General features: G+C 34.7%; 1 protein-coding gene across 2 annotated transcripts; it reads right to left on the bottom strand.

Moving 5' to 3' along the window:
* Positions 1–315: 315 nt before the first annotated feature.
* On the bottom strand, positions 316–27,123 carry LOC108708445 (short stature homeobox protein). Of its 2 annotated transcripts, none has more exons than XM_018247154.2 (5): positions 26,374–27,123; positions 23,333–23,541; positions 16,588–16,654; positions 15,612–15,700; positions 316–2,633 (listed from the first exon to the last, which is right to left on the bottom strand). In XM_018247154.2, exons 1-5 carry the CDS (start codon positions 26,657–26,659, stop codon positions 2,388–2,390), a joined length of 897 nt encoding a protein of 298 aa, XP_018102643.1. In that variant the 5' UTR covers positions 26,660–27,123; the 3' UTR covers positions 316–2,387. The 2 variants fall into 2 exon arrangements, with proteins under 2 accessions (XP_018102643.1, XP_018102644.1); XM_018247155.2 differs by having other exon boundaries at positions 16,597–16,654.

The raw sequence follows: 27,123 nt of genomic DNA, 5'->3' as shown, positions 1-27,123 counted from the left end.
GATTCTTGCAGATTAGTTTCCATACTAATATTACAAGGTACTGTTTTATTATTACAATTTTTAAAAAAATTTAATTATTTGCTTAAAATGCACTATATGGGAGATAACTAGTAGATTTCTGAAACACAGGTATATGTATAAGGGATCCCATATGAGCAGATACTGGATCATTGTCACTTTAAAATGCCACCACATATACCTGACACGCCACATTGACACATTTGATTTTTATTTTTGGTGTCTCCCCACAAAGTCATGAAATTACATATTTTATGAACATAATGGTTGGACCACTAAAATATTAGGTAAGTCATCTTTGCAAATATTTATAGGTTTATTCATATTCCACTTGCTGTACGGGATGTACATTCATACAATGCGATTTAACAAAATACACTCTCAAACTGAAGGTAATGTTCCGTGAACCTGTGTAAAAGCATGCTGGCATGGCATTATGGCAAGGAAAATAAAAAAATAAATGACAATTGGGTAGAAATGTTAATAGCATTTAGATTTTGACAGGCTGTTCAAATCCTTAATCCCTGAAACGCCTGTTTATTCATAAACGCTATGCAAACAGATGTAGCCTAGGTTATGACAACTTGAATATGGAAATTCTTAATGTACCTTTTTATTCAGCTGGGCCATTTCTGCATTTGTGTGAAACCAAAAAAAAAAATTAATTTTGCAACCAAGGCTGAGCCTATAACTTTCCTTTTTTGTTATTTTTTTTTTTGCAAAAGCAATGGGCTTCCAAAATATAAAAATAAATGCAAAGCATCGTAAAATTTACACTCAACATAATTAAAATATTACACATTTATAAAATTTCAAACAAAATAATAAATAAAATTTCCACATACAGCTTTACAGAGGAACAGAAAGATTTGCCTTGTCTTTTATGTACTAAATGCAAATGCCAAACTCATGATGATGAAATACTGTATTTGTGTCTATAGAGGTATACAGGACCAAGATGTTGGTTTTACCAATAACGAAATCATAACATGAATAATGGGACAAAAAATATAAAAAACCCACTTTGGTATCTGTTTTAACAGGGTCGGTTTCTACTTTTTCCCATAAAAACGTACAGTTCTGTTCTGCACTGCAGTCGTATAGCAATGATTAAATAAAAGGGCACACCTCAAAGTTGTATTTCAGTTTGTGTATTGTTTTGTCTGGTCAAATTAAAAAGGTCATCATGACGGATACTTTAGCTTAATTCTGAATTTTATGGCACATATTCACTGCACTAAAATCATGGCATCATTTTTTTTCATCCATTATAGAAGACATTAGACTATTTTATCCGTTCCTAGGCAATACACTCATTTGGCAATGTACTGCATCACACACATGAAGCACAAAGTGCTAAATCTTGGTGAATGCAAATGTATTTATCAACAGCGTCATTTTCCATTTTCAACCTTTAAATCTATAATATTTACAGTATTGCACTTTACTGCGCTTCATTGCATTTACCAACACAAATGCTATATCAATATTATTTCCTAACACCAGAGTCACATCTTCATCTCGGTATGTTGCAGGGTTGGGGCCAATTTAGCACATATGATCTGGGGGTGGTAACACATACAGGTAATTTTACAGAATGTGGTATTTTCTGATACAAAAAGTTTACATTTACTATGGAAAATCATGGATATGTTCTGTTTTCAAACCACCACTAAACGTATTGTAGCATAATTTTTCTTCAAATAAAAAAACAGTTGGAGGCCAAAATAAAATTATTGCTGCCTGCTTTTGCAAAATGTTTAATACATATAACACAGGATGTGTCTGTAACTCCTCCTGCTCTTGTGATGGAAGATTCTCGTGGCAGAGAAATAATACTATTGGCAACAAAGAAATGCCAGTTTAGAGGGGAACCAGCCCCAGAAATCTATTATTTACCATATACGCATATATATATTTATATGATTTTTCCAAATTTGTTTGCTTAGACACATGCACAGGATTTTAAAACTGAAAGCAGCTGATGATGCATTGCTGAAGTTAGAAAAAACTTTTCAGGGTATTAAAAAATTTCCACATGTCTGTCCGCAGCTGGGGTAAAGTATCTGAATCACTTTCAACTGAAATTTCCGATTCAGAAATACCATGGCCAAAAACTTGCAACAAAAATAATTCTTGATAGGTTTAACTTCAAGCTTTCAGCTTCTCTGAACCAGTTCAAATGATGCCCTGCGTAGTGAATCCTCCATGATTCTTGGTCTTCTAAAGAAACAGGTATAGCCTTATTAATGTCTGTGTATCATTTGCATACATTTGCAAAGCATTATACCAACAGATTTGGTGCTTGGAGAGTCTCTTAGAGGTCTAAAAGGGAATTCAGTACATTGGTTTTTCAATGGCTATAAGTGTCAAAGACCCAAAGCCTCAGCATGTTTCCTGGCTTTGAGTCGTAAGTCAGCAATACTAGAGTTTTTGCTGTTACTTTTGGCAGCTGCTGCTACCACAGCCGCAGCAGATGCTGTGTCTGCCAAAGATGCAATTGGAAGTCCAAAGGGTGGAGGGGGGAACATCAGGTACGGAGCATGGGCAGCCAGATGTGGGTGGAGGTGATGATGTGCATGGGCTACTCCTTCCAACTGTAACTGGGCTTGTACCTAAAATTTGAAGAAGAAAAAAAAAGCGTTAAATTTATTTTCTCTTTTTGTGTTGTTTTGTTCTATAAACTGCAACTTGCTGTAAAATTAAGGGGCCCATTTGCTTAGCTCGAGTGAAGGAATAGAAGAAAAATAGTTCGAATTTTGAATGGTTTTTTTGGCTACTTCAACCATTGAATGGGTTGCTTCGACTTTCAACTACGACCTTCGACTTCGAATCGAACGATTCGAACTAAAAATTGTTCGACTATTCGATAGTCTAAGTACTGTCTCTTTAAAAAAAATTTCGACCCCCTAGTTCGCCACCTAAAACCTACCGAGGCCGATGTTAGCCTATGGGGAAGGTCCCCATAGGCTTCCTAAGAATTTTCTGATCGAAGGAATATCCTTCGATCAATGGATTAAAATCCTTCGAATTGTTCAATTTGAAGGATTTAATCGTTCGATCGTACGATTATTCCTTCTATCGTTCAATCGTAGGAATAGCGGTAAATCCTTCGACTTCGATATTCGACCCTAGGTAAATGTGCCCCTAAGTGTTTTTTTTCTAAGGAAATATAAAATATAGAATGCGAAAACTTTAAGACATAAATGCAGGTGTTAAGGAAAAGGTCACTCCTATGCCAAATAGATTTGCTGCCATTTAGGTCAAGTAGTCCAAGGATTTTTTTTATTCTTTCATTCATTCTTTTTTGTCACAAATTGCTGGCCATTGTAGTGACTTACTATTTATATGGTCATGTACACTGGTAAAAATGTATGAGGGTGCTAAGATGTATAGATACAGTAATCATGCCAAAATGCCACTGTCTTCAAGAGAAGTCAGGAGTAAAATATCGCACAGTACTAACCAAACCCTCCTACTAAGAACAGTGAAACCTCAATTTTACATACACTGATTTTAAATTTTCTGTAATTTTACACCATTTTTTGTGGTCCAACCAATATATAATGCATAATGCAGTTCCCTTATTTTACATATCCCTGATTTTACACTATTGTTTCTAGTCCCTGAACAGTGTAAATTGAGGGTTCTACTGTATAGCATTAAATAATGGATTAATGTAAAAAAAAAAAAAGTATGGAAGGCCATTTACAAAAGGCAAATTTTAGTGGCATTAGAGCTTTTTGAAACCACTAATTTGCTCTAAATTCATAAATGCAATGAAAGTTATTAAAGTTATTAAAAAGTACAAATGAAAAGAAAAATATGAACAAGAGAAAAAAATATCAGAAAACTGCTAAAAGTCTAAATGGCTAAAGAAAGGTTTAGTAGTATCGGTGCAGCTCCCATTGAGTCCATTGACTCTCATGAACTCGAAATTTGACCCTTGATAAATCTGCCCCTTAATGATTTGGTAAAACAACCCTCATTTATTTATTATTCCTAATTGTTACAGTTTTGTTGATGGATACAGAGTAACTGAAAACTGACTTTAATTTTTGAGGTTAAATTGATACCCAATGAAAATGTGTGCATATGTAAACACCAAAAATAGTTCACAATTCCAGTTTCTAAAAATAGCCATGAACTGCATCCAGAACTACATAGAGCGACATGATAAAATAAATAATTGTGCTGAAATGAAAGATGCTTGTGCATTGTTTGATATTTAGAGAAAGTTTAAAGAAAGAAATTTTGATGTGAGTATTTACTCATCTGTAAGTTATCTCACACTGATGGAGTGGAAATACAACATATTTTGCAAGTTCCATCACCAGCTGTACATACATACTTTACACTTTAGCTTTTCACATTTTTTTTAGCCTTAGTACATAAGGTTATCATCTGACAATTCTATTACAATCTCGATCTGAAAAGTCACAGAAAATTTTTCTACATATTGAGGTTATTTATCAAAGGTCGAATTTTAGAGGTTTGTGAGGATTTTTGAACAAACTCACAACTCAAATGTTCTCTAATTTAAGAACAAACTTAAATGGAAAAAACTCGAATTAGTGAATTCCAGGAGAAAAACCTGAAAAACCTGAAAACTGAAATTAATCGAGTTTTCCCCGGAAAAAAACTTGAATCGTTTAAACGAATCTAGTGTTTGAGTAAAATCCACCGAAAAAAACCTCATGAAGGTTATTAACATCTTCAAATGGTTGAAAGGACCTCTGCCATTGACTTATACATGACCTCAACAAGGTTTTAGCTGGGGTATTTTATTTTTGGATTCAAGCTATTTCCAGCTTTGGGGAATAATAAATATAAAAACATTTGAGTTTTTATAAAAACCCGAAAATTAAAAAAAGTTTAACCCGAAGATTAAAGGTTTGAAAACTGCCCTCGAAAAACTCGGATTTTTCATGAAAACACAACTTGACCTTTTTATAAATAACCCCTAAGGCCTCTTTATCAAAATTCAAATTCGTTTTTTTTATAAAAAGCACAAATGTGCTTTTCATGGAAAAATAAAAACTCATATGTTTAGAGATTTATCATACCCCAAAGCTGCTAAATATCTGAATCTGAAAATATGCCATCTCAGATCTGTCAAGGTCATGTTGAAGTCAATGGCAGAAGTCCCTGAAGTTGTTTCTTGACATCGTGATCTGCGCTGTATTATCTGAAAAAATTTGGTGTTTTCATTCAAGAAGAGTTTTCAAGACAGAAACTAGAAAAATTGAGATTTTGGTTGGATTTGTTTTCCAAAAAATTTGATTTATTTGAGTTTCAATGTGCCCCTTAATGATTATTGAAATTTTTATGTTTTAATACCATTCTTCACATGCAAAATTTTTAGCACTAAAAAGTTTGAATTGTGAAAAAAATACGTTAATAAATCATCCAATAAATTATAACTATTTATTATGTTGCCAAAAGTATTTGATATGCTTTCTTGTCCTAAAGAAATAATGACCACCATAGCTTTTCTGGAAAATTAGAGGGGTCAGGAGAAGGGAATGTAAGGGAAAAACTATGTTTAATTATTTGAATAAATCAAATTATCAATATGATTTTGGTCATTTGCTAAAATATATTCAAATCTGATTTTCAAATTAGAATTTCTGATTCTAAGTACAAAAAACGGAAAAATTAGAATGTAAAACTTCAGAATCTAAAAGCTTTCGAGTTAATTTAGAAGTCAATAGGAGTTGTTCTAACACCATTTAAGCAATTAAGAACATTTTTTCGATGCTTTAAAACATTTTTGGAAAATCTATTGACCCATTGCAAATAATGTGTAGTATGCAAATTTGGCTACATTAGAGTTTTTTTCATGGTTTTGTGTGATTTAAGTTTTTTTAAGATTCTAATTTTTTAAATAAATAAGCACAGATTCAAGTTTATGTTTTGAACTTATTCAAATTTTAAGAAAAATTCACAAAGTCAGAATTTGATAAATTGGCCTTCCCAATTCTCTGCTTTCTGGCATTTATTAGCACATAAATCGAATTTTGTTGGTGGAGGTTTTATGGGGAAAAAACTAATTTTTAGAGGGAAAAAACTAAATTTTTTCAAGATGTATTATACCCCGAACCTGCAAAATGTTTTAATCCAAACATTTGCCATCTCAAACCTGTTAAGGCCATGTATAAGTCAATGGCAGATGTCTCTTTTATGGTTTGAAGATGTCATGGTTTGCACTGGGTTTCATCTGATAATCCGAAAAAATCTGTTTTTGTAGGGAGATAACCCGAAAAAATCAAGCAATTCAAAAGATTTTTTGAGTTATTTTATTGATAAATTAGATAAAATAATGGATGGGAGTTTGGTCAAGCTTGGTTTAATAAAATTATGATATAAATTTGAGATTTAGTAAATTACCCCAAAAGTGTTATGAATGCTCAAGCAAGATTTTTATAGATGCATAGTTTTTCTTATAAATAGATTAATAGAATAAGAATGCATGGAAAATAAATATATATTTCTTTTTTCCTTTAGTTAAATATGCAGAAAGGGAGGGGCGTGCTTTTAGTTCCTATACATTATGAAGAGTATTAACATCTTCAAATGGTTCAAGGGACCTCTGCCATTGACTTCTACATGACCTTGACAGGTTTTATATGGTGTATTTTTGGATTTGAGCTATTTCTAGGGTCGGGGTATAAAAACTATAAAAAAATTTGAGGATTTTTTTCTTAACCCGAAAAATCGATTTTTGACTCAAAAATAACCTCAAAAGCTTATATTTTTCGTGGAAAACACGACCCTCAATAAATCTGCCCCTTAATGTTTGGTGGTGTAAATATTTTCCTAGCCTTGCCTTCAAGATACATTGTGTACAGGTGTAATATATATACACATCCTGTAGCTTTCATTGCTGAGTTACCTGTGTATGTTAAAAGACAGAAAGAGTATTTTCTTAAATAAATAATTGGCATCTGATCATACCTTGTAGTACAAACATGAATCTCCTCAAATGCCTAAATGTGAGCACATACTAGTCACCTAATAAGTATTAGGCTTTTGATAATTGTTTAAAAGTGTTTTGAAAAAGATAGTTTGGAAAATACATTTAATACAATTCTCCTTTTTTTAATTAAAATCTCAGAATTAGAAAAACTGTGGGAGAAATATCATTGGTTTGATTTAAGAACAACCTTTCCTTCACATCTAAAGCACCACTGTAACTCACTTTAAATGATAAGAAAATTAAAGGAAGCAATAATTAAAGTTCAGTTGATTTAAAATAGACTGCAAAAATATTATCATCAATATTTGAAGTAGCGAAAAAATAAAATGTACTGAAGACTAGTTAGTGATGGGCGAATTTATTTGCGCGAAACGCCCGCGAAAATTTGCGGCAAAAATTCGCCGGCGTCAAGAAAAATTTTTCCGAAAAAACGGACGCCGGCGTCAAAAATGGGTAGCGGTGTCAAAAACGAGACGACGGCGCCGTTTAGCGAATTTTTCGTAATTTTGCGCGACATTTGCAAATTTTTCGGCGAAACGCCGCAAATTCGCCCATCACTACTGAAGACTGATATGAAGTCTAATTCTAAATTCAAATAAAAATATATATAATTTTTTAAATCAAATTTTCCAACAGTTCAGTAAGCAACAAGTACAAAGGCCTGTTTTCTTGGTATGTTTAAGAAAAAATATTTGGAGGGTTAAGAATTATTTAAGATCATTTTTCTAATTTAAAAAAACAATGAATTTTCACATACTTTTGGAAATTAAATACATTTAATCATCACTTTATCTTAAGAATTCTATTTACTTTTTAATGCATCATAAATTAGCACAGTGGTGAGTGAAATGCAATGGTTGTTTTATTCCATGTTTTGTAAACCAAATGTATTAAAAATATTATTTTAATATTATAATATATTTTTCTTTAGAAATGTCAAACTTTTTTATTGTGGCAGAGAATTATGCCAGAAAAGCTGGACATATATAGTACATTTTAGTTGCATTTTTATACATATGGTTTAACAAAGTTACCTGAATATTTTTACTGACATTTAGGGGCTGATTCACTAAGCTCGAGTGAAGGATTCGAATGAAAAATACTTCGAATTTCGAAGTATTTTTTGGGTACTTCGACCATCGAATGGGCTACTTCAACCTTCGACTACGACCTTCGACTTCGATTCGAACGTTTCGAACGAAAAATCGTTCGACTATTCGACCATTCGATAGTCGAAGTACTTTCCCTTTAAAAAAAACTTCGACCCCCTACTTCGGCAGATAAAACCTACCGAAGTCAATGTTAGCCTATGGGGAAGGTCCCCATAGGTTTGCTAACCTTTTTTTGATCGAAGGATTTTCCTTCGATCGTTGGATTCAAATCCTTCGAATCGTTCGATTCGAAGGATTTAATCGTTCGATCGAACGAAAAATCCTTCGATCGATCGAACGAACTTTTAGCGCTAAATCCTTCAACTTCGATATTCGAAGTCGAAGGATTTCAATTCGAGGGTCGAATTTCGAAGTATTTTTAACTTCGAAATTCGACCCTTAGTGAATCTGCCCCTTAGTGTTTTATTTACTGTCTTTGTTAGATTTCCTTCATCAAAATGTATAAAATAAATCTGTTATACTGAAGGGAATATAGACACCCCAAGACCAGTAAGTACATTTATATTTCAGCATAATCAAAATATAATATAAATATAAAATATAAACTTAAATATATATATATATATATATATATATATATATATATATATATATATATATATATATATATATATATATATATATATATATATATATACATATATATATATATATATATATATATATATATAAACTTCAGATTTTAAATTGATCCCTAATTGTTAAGAACCTTTATTTTTTTACCAAATTTTCCATACTACAGTCTATTTAAGTTATAGGGGTTATTTATTAAAGGTGGAGTTTATGAGGTTTGTGAGGTCTTTTCTATTATGAATAAACTCACAATTTAAACAAACTCTGATGTTTGCTTATCTATGAAAAATATCTGAATGTAAAAAACTCAATTGAATGCAATCGGGAATCAAACTTTTTTGGATTGAGTTTTTTAGGGAAGCTAACCTCTAAAAACTGGAATTTTTTGAGAAAACACTACTCAACCTTTAATTAATAACCCACATAGTGTTGTTTTGGCTTTAACCCCTTAAGTACCATAGAATGTACAATCTAAGGCACTTGCTCTAAAGCTACATTGGTTCTGGCAACACAATATCCCCCATATTAGGAAATGGGCACCACTCAAAGGGTTCGATATGATTTACTGTAATGTAACAAATTAAGTTACTAATCAAAATCTAATTGAATTCAAAAGATCATTCTGCCAAAATCATCGAGTACCGTTTACAGAAAGCAAACACATGATTGGTTCATTTGCTTCACTAGAAGAAAACACTGGGCCTGTCATTACATTTTTTATTCTGACATCCATTCAAACTGAATAGGCAAAATGTTATGCTGTAGTAACCCATTACAACCAGTGGGTATAATTTAATGGTCTACAGTTGGAAATAAAATATATAATGCGTAGCTCTATGTTACTAGACCAAGAACATACTGCACACTTTAAAGACATTTATCAATGTGTAGTGCATGATTAAATGATCACCAAAAACATTTTCTCTAGCTCCATATCTCCATTTGGAGACCTAGCACCAATCAGGAACTACAGTAGTTGTGGCAAGAATGTAAGTGTGCCAGAACATTCAGCTGCAATAATGGCATTTGCACGCAATACAGTTGGCACAACAAAAGGGTTACCTGTAATAACCTCCTGCTCAAGACAGGTTTAAAGTACAGTGTGTGTTTGCACCCTATTCGGCAAAGCAGGTTAAATCAGCATATTGACAAACACATTGCAAAGTATATACAAGAAGCCAGAAATACTTTACTGGATGGTGTTTGGTACAATTCTGTACCCATATTGGTGCATTGTGATCACCAATATGGGTACATTGTGATGCTATTTCATAATGCTTTGTTATAGAACTATTTAATCATATGCACTTGTTCTATCTTGTCTCTGTCATATTTCTTCTTTTGTTTATTACTAAACAAAAAGTGCAAATTGAAATATTCATCTAGCCTTGTTTTTGTTTGATATTCTTGCATTCTGTATATGCTGCTTACTGTGCTTACACTTATGAACATGTAAGTGCTTAGACTGTATTCAGAATGTATCATAGTTTAACCAAAATTCTTCCCTTTGTTTCACAATGTGTACCTAGGTCTCTACTTGAGCTTCTGACTTCATGAACATGCCACAATGATATGCTAACATCTAGCCACACAAGCAGAGAAATATTTGACCAGCTGCCCCTTGGGATGACTGGCCTAATGTAAGTTAAAGGGATACTGTCATGGGAAAACAAGTTTTTTTTCTCAAAACGCATCAGTTAATAGTGCTGCTCCAGCAGACTTAAGCACTGAAATCTGTTTTTCAAAAGAGCAAACTCTTTTTTTTATATCTAAATTTGAAATCTGACATTGGGGTAGGCATATGGTCAGTTTCCCAGGAGCCCCCAGTCATGTGACTTTTGTTCTGACGAACTTTAGTCACTCTTTACTGCTGTACTGCAAGTTTGGATGATATCACCCCTCCCCCCCGAAGCCGAACAACAGAACAATGGGAGGGTAACCAGACAGCAGGTCACTGACACAAGATAACAGCTCCCTGGTAGATCTAAGAACAGCACTCTCAATAGTACAAATCCAGGTCCCACTGCAACACCTTCCGTTACACTGAGTATGAGAAACAGCAGCCTGCCAGAAAGCAGTTCCATAGTGCAACACTGGCTCTTTCTGAAAGTACATGACCAGGCAAAATATACCTGAGATGGCTGCCTACACACCAATATTACAGCTAAAAAATACACTTACATTTTCTATGGTAGAGTGAATTATTTGCAGTGTAAACAGTGTAATTTAGAAATAAAAATGACACCATAAATATCATGACAGAATCCCTTTAAAGTTGGCCATACAACCTGAATGGACAGATTCCACTGATCCAGACAGCACTAAAAGTGGTTGTGCTTTACCAGTCACTGTTTTCCCATCCAATTAACTTTTTGAATTAATTTTGCTAATATAATTTACTTGATAAAATATGAAATATTTAGTTTAAGTTTTGCCTTTTCACCAGATTTCTAGTTAACATGAAATAGGACATATGAATGCACTATATACTAGAATATGCGAAAGGGCTTATCTTCCCTAAACCTGACCTTTTGTGCAAGAACTGACGCTTTTACTTTAGTGAAGCTAAAGTTTTATGTATCAAGAAATCATAAATGCAGACAAGTCTCAACTGTATATTATCCGCATATAGCTATACTTAGTCTTTAATTTATTACTGCTGTTTCAGTGCTTATTAGAGGTTTTTATTTGATAAATTGTTAATTGTTGGTGATACAACTAATAAAATAGAATCATCAATACAAATCATAAATTAATTCATTTTATTGATGGTGATCTTTTCTTATTTGTGTTTGATAAGTTAAAATGGAAATTATGTGTTTCAAAATTGTGTGCAAATGCATCATAATACTTTATCATTTACATTTCATAGTTGGTTAAATTATATTATTGCAGACTAGCTATTATTATTGTTATTAGAACTCTATTGTGTTGTAATAACATTTTGGTTCTATGACTTTTGCCATGCATGCACAATATGTTTAATGGCTTTGCACTGGTGTTCATCATTAATAACAGGCCTTTAAGATAACATTAGCATTGTAAATAATGACAGTTAGCTGTGACAGTAAATGAGCATGTGTAAAATAATCTGATGTACTGAGTTGATATCATTGCTAGCTGATGGACTAAGTTACCTATACTCATTAAAATTTATCAATGAAATCTATAGCTACAGCACACCACAAACAGCTGCAGCACTAATTTTAAGTAGGAAAAAATTAACATTCTATTTGAAGAGTCTGACATTTAATTATAAGGCCAGGTTATGGGTCAGAAGAGGTTTTAGAAGCATCTGTATTTGTATTTAAAAATATTATTTTAACTCATTACTGAAAGAAAATGGTAAATTATCAATCAAAATGAATTAAGCAAATCCAGGTGAATAAGTATCCTTTAGAAAAAGTGACAAATTATATTTTACTCTTGTTCATATAACCATTTCCTGCATTTATCACTGAGTATTACATTCACATTTATTGGGCTAGATTATGTTGGTAAAGGTAATTAATTGAAGGAATTGCTCATCATTACTTAAGGAAGAAACTAAAACTACTATCCAAGGCTGATGATTCCTTACTAAATAGTGTAAAATAAAAGGAAAACTATATTGTGAAATATATGACCGATAATAATATACTAATGCACTACGCAGTTTCTCTTTGACTTTTTCTAGGTTCCCTAAACGCTCTCAATAAAATGTATAGGTAAAGACAAATCACAAAATTGCCAGTTGTTCATAGCAGTTCGTTCCCAATAGCCAATGCCAAAGAAAACTTCTACATCATACGGAAAAGTAAACTAACACCCCTGCATTTAACTGTTCAAGTCCTTGCTGCTGTACAGTGAAAATGCTATAATAATATATTCCGCACAGAATACACAATATAGCATAGGGTTAAGATGTTGAGGAATTTTGCTTCCCCTTGACATAAAATATAAAAATTTAATTTTCCAAGTCTACATATGAGAAAGGCAATTAACCTCGTCTGACCACGTATAACAGTCTGGGTGGTCTGAGTTTAAAAATCGTTGATGTTTCCCAAAAACATACATGCTAAAAAAGGAATGTATGGAACTACAAGGTACAGAACTACCGTTTTACCCCTTTCCTTAGAATTATAGCTTTTTACAGTAGCTGTTATATTCTGTACTTGAAATTACCAAGGTGTAGCTCAAATGCTTTATATTTTTATTAGGTTTTTTGAACATTGAAATACTGGTATCAGTCAAATTTTTTAATTTATTTGAAAAAAAAATCTCACCTTGTGCTACATTTTATGATTTTTAGATGGAAATGTATTTTTTGTCTAACCTACTGTACTTTATTGTACCACTACTGTTTGATAAAAAATAAGTACCTTCAATTCCATTCAATAGATAACAAATTATTACTCTCCTTTCCATCGATGTGACCATTTTCCAGCAGTAAAACTTTAGTAATTCTTTCCATTCAATATAAACAATGTTTTCCCTTTTTGTAATCAATATTATTTTTAAAATCTTTTATGCCATAAATATAATCTTTAAAAATTGTATACTTATTAAGACTTTTCTAGTTGAAAGTAGTTGTTGTATTGCCTATAATAGTTAATTAAAAAACATGATAGCGCACAAAATTTTGCAAGATTTATTGCTTTTTAAGCATTTTGAAGGCCACAAAATGTAAAAGCACTACTATATATTTAATTAAAAACATGAATGGTTACAACATTTGCATCATCTTTTTGAATTGATTAGTAGCAGAAGTAGCAGAAGTATAATACTTCCCTAATAGCATTCAAATAATACCTGCACCATACAGTTGCTAATATTACAGGTGAATATGAATTAAAAAAAAGGCAAGGTATTCCTTGTCTATTAAAACAGATCTCTGACTTTATTCCTGCTCCTAAAATTAGTCATTTAAATTTAATACAAAATACATGCTTCCTTCAGCAAAAACATGTTTTATAAGAAAACAAAGTTATAAAAGGAATTTAAATGTCACCTTACAGTTCAGAGATGTTCAAAATTACTTTGATGGTGACTCCATAGAATAGCTGACACATTCCCACTAGATTTATTCAGACATGTTATTTTATGCAAGATAACATTCTCATTTAGATTATTTACATGGACTGTATATGTTATAAAACCCTTACAGTATTCTCCACCGTTTTTATTTTTTTTTTTAAAGTAAATTTATCCTACTTGTATGTGGTTAGTAACACAGCAGGGTGCAATAATTAGTATCTCACTATCACTAGCCTCTTAATAAATACATATTTTATGGTTTTATTTACTGAACAGTATCAAACATCATTAACAGTAGTTTATGAAAATTTCAACACAAAATTTCAGTATATTGGGGTTTATCTCATCATGGGTGAACATTTATAGAACGACTATAAACAGGGTGTGTTCTGTAATATTTGTAGGGAGGGATTTCTTATTGCGACCTGTTAGACATCCCTGCCTGGCAATAGGTAAAATACTCTGTGGTTTCAGGCATATCCAAAGGGACCACTAACAGGGAAGAATATTCTGTGTGAGCACATTATTCAAATGCTTGATAAGTTTGGCTCACTGGCAAAACAAAATAAATGAATAGAAATCTTTCCTCATTTCCCTGTTGGAGAATATGTTACATGCATTCAGTTATGGCAACCTTCTCCTTTATGGTGAGGAATTCTGGGAGTTGTAGTTCCATAACAACTTCAAAATATGAGAGACGATACAAAAGCCCAGTAGAAGATATCTACCTATTCATTTAAGTAAGAACTTTAAATATAAGACGTTGTAAAGCAAACATATTCACATTGTAAATATAAGCTAGCAATAACTATTTTAAGCACTAAAATATGAAAATAAGCAATGAAATATCGATCAAATGTCCATATGGCAAGAGGGGGATGTTAGATTTGTATATTCCAGCTGAAATGGACATCTGTCCAGAGACCACATGCACACTAGCTCTCTGCTTCCTCCATAGCACGGTGCGTTTAGGGCTAACAAGCAAGAGATTTATGGCCTCATTTCGGTTCACCCACAGGTCCTTCTCCTCGCAATACATTTGTGATCATTTCCATATTGAATCAGAGAGCATCTACAAAATAAAGCCTAAAGCTCTGTAGATTTCCAAATGCACTGCAATTTCACTACAGCCAGAATAACAAAATCTAATAAGAATCGAACAGTTGTCATATTATAAATAAAAATATATATAATGATTGTAATACAGCTTATCACAGAAGTGCGTTAGTATTTATCAACACATTTGTATTGCATTAAAAGTCACTTGTTCAGACCACGTTAATAATCACTTTAAAATGGAAGCTCAAAACCACAGGAAATGCATTCAATCTATTTCATGCCATTGGTCTCTCAAATACCTCTATTAGTTTCAGCACTGGCAAATGCACAAGGTCACATCCAAATAAAAAATCTTTTCATGGGCATTTTATACCAATGCAAGGCCTTGTTTACTATTAGGGATATAGATGAATGATAATAAGTTATGATAGATAGATGATAGATAGATAGATAGATAGATAGATAGATAGATAGATAGATAGATAGATAGATAGATAGATAGAAAGAAAGAAATGTACAGTATTGTACAAGTCAGTTGCTAGCATCAGACATTACTTACATGGTTTAACAAGTTGAATGTATTAACTTTCTTCCATAAAGTGCCAAATTTCACACATATTTTGTTACTGGCCCTTTTGCATTTGGCAGAGGCATTTTGACATTTGTTATGGGTCTAACATTGTGAACATACTTTTGATTAGCTACAAATTGTTTCCCCCCACCCACATCAATGCCAGTCATAAGTGGACAGAAAGAGCAAGAACATAAAGTAGTTGTTGTATGAAAATCATCACCTGCTGGAAAGGCATCCTCAGGGCTCCCATGTTCACATATGGAGCAACTCTGCAGGTTTCTAAGTGACTTCCCGTTCCCAAAATCACACCTGCAAAAGCACAAACATGTGTTATAAAAGGTTTATTTTAAAGCCATCTAGCTTTAATTAAAGTGGAAAACTAGAACTCCGCATGCATGCTTATAATACCAGCATCCTCAGTCAGTCTGTGGCTAGCTAATATTGTATTGCTCCACGGCTGCAAGTCAAAATATTCAACATCTTAGCAGTTTTGAAAATTTGCACATGCAGTCCTTGAGAGACAAAGGAACACATTTGTCCCATAATGTTCACTATTAGCGTATTATACTACTAATACTATCATGTGTCCTTCAGATAAAGTGATATATGACATCTCAACATTATAATTCCTTGTTCTAACATTACCACTCAAATACTATAAGGAATAAAGTACATTTAATAAAATGTGTAAGCATATTTTTGTTTTTTGTGCTTCATAAAAGCAAAAGGCTTGTAGGCTGGCGCAAATTTGCCACCAACTCCTTGGACACTTCATATATTTATATATATATATATATATATATATATATATATATATATATATATATATATATATATATATATATATAGATATATATACTTTGAATTTACAGCACTGTGCTAGATACTTGCAAATATAAGGGACATCTCTCATTTATAAGGACATTGTCACACTTCCCATTGGGAAGCAAAAGCTAAGACTGGTGTTAGGTTGTGTTTCATAAATATTTTGCTAGTGAGTGTCTCCTTCTGCAGCATTTAGCAAGTCGCAATGCAGTAGTGAGGCTTCACTTACTCCTTGTTTTTAAGGAATAACTATTGTCATAAATCCTCTTTTCCATATGCCCACATACGGATTAGTATCATACATCCAACATATACAGTACAGTATAAGATAATAACAAAATTGTACCTGGGTCATGTTTGGAAGTACTCACCATACCCACCTTTGTGCATTTGGTTTTCTTGCTTTCTGCATTTTGCTCTCCTATTTTGGAACCAAACCTGAAAAAAGATGGAGATTGATATACTGCATGACAGTTAAAATTTTAAAAAAATATAATCTTACATGCAATTACAATTTAAAAAAAAATTAACTGCTTTGCTTGCACATAGAAATAGTTTCTGTTAGGAACTCTTGGTGATGTCTGATGCAAGGGTTTATACATTTCAAGTCTCAACTGTCTGGAAAAGATGAGTAAGTGTGGTCTGTGGCTTAGTTTCTCTACTTGTTACATGCTAATAGTTTCATGTGGAGGATATGCATATGCTTTCTCAATGAGATACATGACAGACTGATACATAAAGAAAGAGAGAGAGAGATAGATAGATAGATAGATAGATGGATGGATGGATGGATGGATGGATGGATGGATGGATGGATGGATGGATGGATGGATGGATGGATGGATGGATGGATGGATGGATGGATGGATGGATGGATAGATAGATAGATAGATAGATAGATAGATAGATAGATAGATAGATAGATAGATAGATAGATGATAGTAGATAGATCCCAATTATGTTCATTTTATTTTAAAAAAAATAATGAAAAAAACTTAGGGCCTCTAAAATTACATTTTCAGATAAAAAGAACATGTGCAACTTTTTACTAATATATAATATATGTATTTGAAGAAATGCTGTTCTAGAGATTTAGCTTGTATGGTGATTGTGGACCCCCATGGCAATGCTTTGCAGTATAATGATCCAACTAGTCAAATGGACAGATTCCACTCCTACTTGTCAGATCTATAGCAAATGCGTGGCACAGATATGTGTGAGGCCTTAAAAAACACTCTAGCCTCAAAATGTAATTTGCTTAACTGTGCCTATATACTTAAGGTATGAAGTTTATGTTAACTGTGCAAGCAAGAATCGGGCTTCTGACTGTCTGCCTCCTCTCTATCATTATCTGCCCCACTAGTCCTGGAGACATCCCTACTGACGTTAGTCTGGGTGCCTGACACATACCACCAATCCATCTTATAAGAATAAAAATACCATACATAAATTACAATACCAGAAACGCATGGGAGAAAATAGCAAGAAATATAAGGATAAAGAACTAAATAATGTTTTTAGAAGTGCATAATACAGGAATGGGAGATTGTCTGATTCATGTCCAACTTGTCCAGCCCTTCAGCTGTTATTGAACTCCCAGTAACCCACTGACAAATGAAGGGCAGCATAATGCATTGGAAAATCTAGTTTAACAACAGCTGGGGAAATATAGGATGGGCATCCCTGCCCTATATAATTAAAAACAGAAGGCTCTTTTGCTGCATAACATGTATTTTTTCTTTGTATTAACATTTGGATCGGGAATAAAATTACAGTTGCTTTCGGACTCCTTGTTCAGTGTATGAATAGAACAGGGCAAAACAGGAGAACAGGATCCATAGTAACCAAACAATAGTAAAATTGACTAATCACCTGAAAGCAAATATACCATTGGTTGTTATGGGTTACTAGACCTAGTACCAACTTTGCCACTCTCATCTACCAACTGATGTCTCACATAGCAGAGAATTGAAGGGGTCTAACAATGTTGGTAACAGACCTGTTGGGGTACATAGATGTATAGGGGTCCTGACCTATAAAATATCTGTACAAAACAAATCATTACACACTGTTAACAAGCACAAGAAGATTTGCTTAGACAGTAATCTGCCTTTACCAAAAGGGTTAATACGAGGTTATGAACCACTAGACATGTCCCTATCGTCATCTCAAGTATCCTTACAGCCACTGTGTGCTGTGATGGGAGTCAGTGATCCTTTTTGGGCATAGGTTCTAATAGACTGAATTCATTAATGAATATTTCAGCTTTGTCTGGTGCCTTGCTGTGTAAGGAACAACTTACCCAACCAGTATTTGTTTCCACACACGTTTAAGTGCCTTGTGTGAATTGGCAGTGTCAGAGCTCACTTGAAGCAAGAAATTGCTTCCCCGTGTTGTATGTCAGATAAGCAACTTTTCCAAAGAAGTCACCCTGAACGTGGTCAGTTGACCTCTGTGGCACCAGGCATATAAAAAGGGGAAACTTAGACAACCGTGAGTCACAGGAAAGATTTGGGCAGCTCAGAAGGGTATTTGGAAACAACAGCTAAACATGCCAGGTTACTAAATACAACTGAATGTTTGGAAATTATTTAATAAAAGAAAATTGCAAATATTCACATCTTATGGGTTACTGAGATTGCCCTTCACCTGTCTGATTTTAGTGACCGCAATAGAATCACATCTGGCTGCAAACATTGCCCTGTAACACCAGCCCTGGGGTGAAACAATAGATCTAACAGATTCAGCAATTAATGGGTGGGTGTGCAGGAGTACTGGCAGGAGTACAGGCACGAGTACTGGGGGGGGCTTTCTGATGCACAAGATTCATATATAGCAGGGGATCATTATTAGGAAGTCCTAAAACTGTTTTTGTAGAACCAAGTAACTGCTAGTTATGTTACCAGTTAATATCTGAACTTTGGTTTGTCTTTTCAAACTGCTGTTTTAATCAGTGTCTGCAGGACAAGCAAAGACTACTCAGTGCTTCGGTGTGCTAGTTCTACAGAGCATGAGGGTTCTGATAGAGAGGGGAGACCTGATGGAATCATTTCCAAGAAATCCTTCCTATTGGTACACACACAATATCAGTAAGTATGTTAGTAAATGTGACACCACAGTAGAGATGTTAAATGTACAAAGTTTTGTAGGGAAATATGTAATTATTCTGCAGTCTTAATTCCTGTCATTATTATGTCAATTAACCAATTTGCATTTTGGCTTTTGAACTGCTATCTAGTTGCTACCGTCAGTGACCCTTAGCAACCCAGCCGGGTTCTGAATTATAGGCAGCTGGAACATGAATAGCAGACGACCTTCATAGAAAGTTGAATAATTTCATACAATCGCATAATAATATTGAAAAATTAACATCACAATCAATCAAACTGGTGCTTAGCAACGACCAATCCATCATTTACAAAAGAGATTAGAGAAAGGTAAATAACTTAATACATTTACAGAGTCACAAGCAATATAAACATATAAAAGTGATCTAACTTATTTCTGCCTAATAATTTTCTAGTCTCCCTGAAAATACAGAGAATCCCTGAGGTGAAGGGAAAGTACTGTGGTTCAATGATCTGATAATAAAATATGTTTGAAGTTTTTGAACAACAATTTGTTTACAGTTAAATGGGTTGGCCATGATGCTTTTTTTTTCTGGGGGTTGTGATCCACATTAAATGTATTAATATGGCAACAGAAGAGAATCCTTGGTACAAACTTGCAATAAGCCTGCCCCTTCCTCGCTCTCATGAAAGACTGAAAACAAAAAATAGAAGGGCTGCTGACTGCATGTTATTTTCATAGTACAGACATATTACCTGTTTTGTTAGAAGCAATGTGCAGTGCCTTTAAGAATCCAATTGCACATGTCTTAACTCAGTTCTCATTGAAGGGAAATGTATGCCCAAATCTATATTTTTGCTACTATAGCAACTTTGCAATAAATGTTCATTAAAGATTTCCATTGGCTCTGCAGTTATTCATTAATTAAATATGCAGGTTTTGTGACTTTTAAAATAAAGTAGCATAAGCCAGCTACTCTAAGCTTGTCTATGGGAGAGCTGCCCTGCTCCACATTTAGGCATATTATTAAATTTAATATGAATATATATACATAGATATGAAACAAGCAACACTATGAGCCTCACTGCTGATGGTGGAATGATTCACAGTCCCAGCCTTTCACATAAAGCTAAAATTATCAGTCTTTCTCTCTCTCTCTCAAGAATAATGAGGATTTGCAAACCTGCAGTTAAACAAACATCCCTAACCTTTGATTATGTTTTGCAAGTGATCACAGTTCATTTATACTAGTTCCACGTTCTCCACTGCATTTTTCCTCCCAGCCTTTCTTCCCTTGCCCCTAATGATGCTCATTTACAACGGAGTAATTAGTAGAGGAGAATTAAAAAGCATTGTGGGACATTCATCACTCCCAGCACTGTGACAGTCTCTTTGCAGCCTAATGTCACGCTATGTTGTGTCACTGAATGCCATGAATATTTCGTTTCAACTCGAAAATAATTATTGAAAGGTGGGACCTTTTACAATTCCCAGTTGGGGCAGTGATCGCACAGATTTTCGGCGCATTTATCGTCATGTTTTTCGCTCCTCTGCAGAGATGAAACTGAGCAAAATGCGCAGGGATCTTGCTGTACTGCATAATATACTCTGGGCACGTTGATATGATAAGTCATCTTATTTAGAATGTAATGCAATTATGTGATATTAGTGTATCATCATCATGTGTGTCCCTTACATCGCTCACGGTTGAAAAGACTAAAAGGCCCTCTGAACTATAAAAAAAAATAAAATAAAAGTTTAGCCTTCAGTGATGGGGGGGAAAAAACGAATAAATCGGGTTATGAGAACTAGAAGTGATGAATTAGCCAGCGAGTTAAGCAATAATAAATCAGGCTTTGGCGCTATTCGCGATCAATTCCAATTAGGCAGGAATATGCTAAGTGCAGCGCAGTACACTGGTTTAGACAGTTATTTCTTCATTAAGCGTCACTCAGTGATTTCTTTCACAAATACTCTAATCGGATTTTCTTTTGATTTCCATTAGAGACAGTGAATAATGACATTTAATTTAGCCCCTGCGCCATAAACCAAGAGATATTTCTTGTAATTGAATTACTGCCTGCTCCTCACTATGGTCTCATAACTTTCAATTACATCCCTGACAGCTGGCTGGTTTGGGGTTCCAGGACAAGCTAAAAATAAAAGGTTAATAAGGACCAGGCAGCAGAGGAACATCAATTTATTTCCAGCGAATTTCCCCACTCTAAATTGAAACTCTATCCACTCACAACAAGGACAGTGTGCTGATAGAATGGATATTAAAGTAACCAGAATGTATTAAAATATAACTGCCTGCTGCTCTCACTGATTTTATTATTTTTTTTTTACCCAGAATAGATTGCCATTTGGAAGACTGCTATTTTCTCTCAGATTATGCGCTTCCTTTTCTACAAACGACCTCCAAATATTTTTTCAGCTTTTTTTTTTTTTCCTAAAAATCCCCACCTGAATCAATAGGGCACTTTTTTTTTTGGAGCTAAGATTTCCAAGATCTGAAAGCAGTTTAAGGAGCAATTTTCTGCAACTTTGAACATCCTGTTAAGGTGCTACTCTGTAATAACGCACTGAAAGGGGGGAGAGCGGAATGAAATTATGGGTAATTTGTTTTTATAGGAAGACTACATCAAGGCACTGGAAGATATTACACATCCAGACAATCAGAGGTGGAAATTGGAGCAAAGTTGATGCCCTCAAGCAAAAATTGTTTTTTTTTTTTTTCTCCTTTTTTTTCATCAATAATCTGGATGGTATGGCTCAAATGTCCAAGTATATAGAAGTGAATTCGTTTAAAATATATTCTTATTACACGTTTAAGAGTCTGCTAATGTGAGGCTTAAAGTGGATTGGATAATTTAACAAAGAAGTGAAAGCAAATTCAATTTCAGTTGTTGTTGTTTGCGTTAAATGGTTATGGTATAACATATTTGTTTAAATACACAGCATGCAATTTCTGGTTTGTGGAAGGTGGAAGGGGGGCGTCTGTTGAATCTTTTAATAGCTTTAATCGTTGTTTATTGATTATTTTTAGATGATGTGTAACAGAGATTTAATACAATTCGTCCTGCCATAAACGCTGAAGGTTCCGCTAAAAGCTCGTAAATACATTTTACTGACTAAAGAATCATTTTCAGGATTGTGTTTCTCGCACTGTGAAAAGCAAGGAGTGAGCAGATGGGCCAGACTTTGGATACTATAAATCCATATGCCTGTCAGTAGGTCAGCTGGGGCCCCTCTACCCCCCGGCTCATGGTAATCCAGCCCCAAAGCAGCCAAGGAACCTTTAAAGAGCCCTGTTTTATTCGGAGCTGGCAGGGCCAGAAGGTGGGAAAGTGTGCTCAGATATAATCCCACTGCTGAGGGGATCTGGTGCCAGAATGGAGTAATAGCCAGTAGGATCTATTTTATTTATGAGCATCCATCTGTATGAATATGTATATTTCAGCTTTATATTCATATTGTCGGATGTGCAACGATGTATATATTTATATTTATATCTATCTATATAAATTCATACAAGCACACACACACACACATATATATACACATAGAGAGAGAGCAGAGATATACATATCTATTAAATAAAATTGCTTAGAAATTGCTACTTCCATTAAGATAAAGCCACATGTATGCAGTTACCCGTGTGTAAAATGCTGAGATTTCTACATACTAAAAAAGTATATTATCATTTATGTTATTGCATATGTCCTCAGTCCCATACCTAAGAATTTTTTTTTTTTTCCTTTTTTTATACTGACAATTTGTATTAGTTTTCAACAGTACAATTATTTTATGGTATATAATGGTTTAAAACATTGCATACTCATTACATTAGCCAAAATAATATGCACACAAACAAACAAACAAACAAACCTAAGAATCTTTAAACCTTTCAGAAATCCCTATCCCTGTTCTCCTATTGGTGCATGAATTCCAACCAACGAGGGGCCATTATGAGCTTAGTGTCACTGCTGGTGGAATGGGGTGACAATGTCACAAGCTGTCAGTGCCATTAACAGGTGGCCTTACCTGGACCCTGGCTTCAGACAGTCCCAGTCTCTGGCTCAGCTCTTCTCTCATGAAGGCATCAGGATAGTGGGTCTCATCAAACAGCCTTTCAAGCTCATTTAACTGCTCTAGTGTAAAATTAGTTCTGCTTCTCCTCTGCTTCAGCTTAGTCTGCCCATCTTCATCCTCTGACTTCACATCATCCCTCTTCTCTTTGCACTCATAGATCCCTGCCGGGGGGTAAGAAAGACAGACTTGTTAATGGCAAAGAAGCTCAGTGGGTACCGGTAAGAAAAAAACTTCCCTGGCACAGCTTTAGGCCCACAAACATTCTCATGGAATTAAAATCTCTCCTACTGCCTTATTTCTATCATGAACCAGGCTCACTTTTTTCTTCTCCTTGTGCAATAATTGCAGAGACCCTTTGATAAATGACTGCAGATATGAACTTCAATTAACAAGGTCTATTTGTCATTTATTTCCCTTCAAAGAAAAAAAAAAATGATCGATGCCATTTTGGTGTTTTACTTTAATAGGACGAAATCAGTGATCTTAATAATCACTCTTCATCCGCCATGTATTTCATGAACTACACCACTCTTAACAGATACGTCCTAATATAGCCCAAATCGATTCCTATTAGTTTCCTATTAGTCCAATGGCGGTCACACAGTGAATGCTAATATCATCTGGGTAAGATGCTGAACATTTCATCATGAGGATAAAAAGGCAATGTAATGTATTTAAAAAATTGGCATTCGGGATTTGCTTGATATATACCTCTATAGGAGTGCAGGGTCAATAAACACAATATTTTAAAAATACTCCAGCACTCGCAAATACCTGTCAAATGAATTTGCACTCAACGTTTCGGTCCACATGGGGCCTTGATAAAAAAAAGCTAATTTATTTCACAAATATTAATGGTTGCTGGTATATATATATATATATATATATATATATATATATATATATATATATATATATATATATATATATATATATATATATATATATATATATATATATATATATATCCTTGATAATAATATATGTATATAAATCATGTCATGAAGAAGTAACCACATCTATTTTATCAATTGGATTTAAAAGGATCTAGGATATAACAGCACGATGCTTATAAAATGTAATGGAAAAATAATTTTGCCATGCACTGGCTACAGTATACAGTGAACAATCAACAGCTTTTATTGATGGCTCTTCAATCAACAAAGCTAAAATGTCACTCTGGAAGTGGTTAATGGAGCCTCAATTAGGAACCCGATAGCTAAGAGCCTGTCCTTTCTCTTAATATATGAACACTCAGGTTGTTGAAGTCCATAAATATCATTTAGGAAACGCTCCTATTTATTTATAAATCACTAAACCAGAACTGCGAAGGGGGAAGAAAATATCTTTCTTTAAAACATGGTTTCATGTTGCCTTTTTTTTTTTTTAATTATAATTGCGGTTTTTAGATATGGCAATCTCTGGATAAAATGTATGCAAATTGTAAGTCTCAGCAAATTACATTTTTAACTGTTCATTATTGAAAACGCATGGGGCAAACCCCTCTCGAGTTGGTGTAATCCATTATATAAAATTAACTTTGCAAAGGTTGTAAAGAAAATGGATGGGTAATTGTTTCCATGTGTTTATAGAGTACTTCTATGAAGTTTTAATCATCGTATAATCCTTTTGTTCTTCCAGTAGACTTAACGTTTACTGCGTTTGCAGTTGGGCTGAACAGCATGTAAGGGGCTTTATGGGCCAAGACTTGCAAATGGCAGCGCACAGACAACTGGGAAATTCTGAAATTTTATTTTCTTACTCCCACCCCCTCCAAAAAAAAAAAAAAAAAAGAATTTGAAATAGGGGATCGTGTAGACAAGCTAAAAAAATGGGGTATAATTCTAGGGAACTTACATTAGATATTACAGTATTAAAAACAAGAACTATAATAGTCAGTATAGTAAAAGAGGCTGGAGATGAATTGCACCTTTCCATACGCCTAGTAACACATGTTGAGACGTTTGAGGGGTTATGTATGTAATCTCTAAACAAATACCATTGTTATTTTCAAGAAAGAGGGATAAAATTAGAACCAGAAAGACAGACAGACAGACAGATATAGGGGGTGGGGGCACATAGCACTGGTGGGTTCCCTATTCAGCTCTCACATGTTGTTATGTTTTCAGTTTAATTTCTCCTTGAGTCTGACCAGATGAAACCGTTTTGTGCAGCGCTCCCCCAGCCACATGTTGGCTCAGGCTGTTTGCAATATGTATTTTTCCCTGTTAGAACGCCTTGAAGTCAGAACAACGGTGTGAAAGAGAGAACACCTGTTTGTCCTGTTTAGAAATGGCTTGGGACTGGAGTCCTTGCCATGCGACTGGCCTTACCATGATGTGAGAGAGAGAGAGAGGGATGGGAAGAGAGTTCAGGGCACAGAGAAGAGTGCAGCATCTTTGCACTGCCAGTAGCCCTCATACCCCAGCAGTGTCCAGATAAATACATGCGCTACTAGTGCACTGCACTCATTTGCTCTGCGGCTCAATATTAAACACAGCGCGCGCACAAATAAGGCCAAGTCCTAATTTGGAGGAAGGAGGAGGGGGATGTAAATCATTTTCACCACTATTTAATTTTAGCTGTTTCATTCTAGAGCTATATTTAGAAGAATCGCACTACCTGAAATATTGAATCCGCCACCATACACAACTAGAAATGATTTGCAAGAATGAAATACAAAGATGTACAAAAGGCGAATCCTAACTGATCCGCGTAATTCGTCTATAATTACAGATAGAGAATATGATAGAATGGATTCTTTGCCTGTCCTTGGGCATCGCGGTATCGTGTCCTGAATGAGAAATCGTTTAGACAAATGAATAAAGAGGGAAGTATGAATATATATGTAAAGTTGTCACCAGACAGCAGTGTGTGTGTATATATAGTATGTGTGTATGTATGTGTATATGTGTGTATATGTGTGAGTACCAGTGTGTCTTTGGCCCTGTGTGGATTCTAAGTACCCCTGTGGTCAGCAGCAGATAACCCACCTTCCGAGACTCTGGCCGAACCGTAGTCTTTGAGTTTGTCCTTGTCGCTGTCGGCGCCGTGCTCTTTATAGAGGTGCAGCGGGCAGTGGTTGCTGGTGTCGGTGATGTCCTGGAGGTTAGTCTCAGAGTTTCCCAGCTCCCTCACCCGAGCCAAACCAGTTTCCAAAACTTCCCTGTAGGTAATTGTCTCCTTCTTGCTGCTGCCGCCGCCGCCGCCGCCTCCGCCGTTACTTTCTTTGCTTTTTTGGTCAAACGATTTGGATACAAAAGCGGTAAGTTCTTCCATAGCTGCCCAGCAGGACCGTCACACTTCCTATCCACACTGATCCCTGCGCCTTGCTGCACTGGGAGAGCGAAACGTCCCTTGGAAGCTTTTTGTTGTTTTTTTTTTCACGCCGAGGATGAACTGCATAGGGTTAGATCACTCCTGCTGTTATTTATGCCTTTCAATTTGAGATCACACTATTTATACATGGGAACCTCAGCCCAGCCCCCCAGCTCCCTGTCTCCAGCAATTACTGAGTGCTCCACACTTGCAGGCGGATTCCTAGCAGCTATCCCCCACCTCGGCCAGCAATTGGCTTCCTTCAGCATTTCATCACTCTTTGGCATCATTGCACCTTGTCTTGGGGGGAAATAAAACGCTACAAAGCAGGCAAAAAGACAGCAAAAGACAAACAGGTATCTGCTTTCTTTTTAACTCTACACAACATGTGAACAATAAACAAGCCAAAGTCAAGGAAAAACGTG

Source organism: Xenopus laevis, chromosome 2L (assembly GCF_017654675.1).
Source record: "Xenopus laevis strain J_2021 chromosome 2L, Xenopus_laevis_v10.1, whole genome shotgun sequence".
NCBI classification, from domain to species: domain Eukaryota; kingdom Metazoa; phylum Chordata; class Amphibia; order Anura; family Pipidae; genus Xenopus; species Xenopus laevis.
This window is presented reverse-complemented; position numbering and strand designations above follow the sequence as displayed.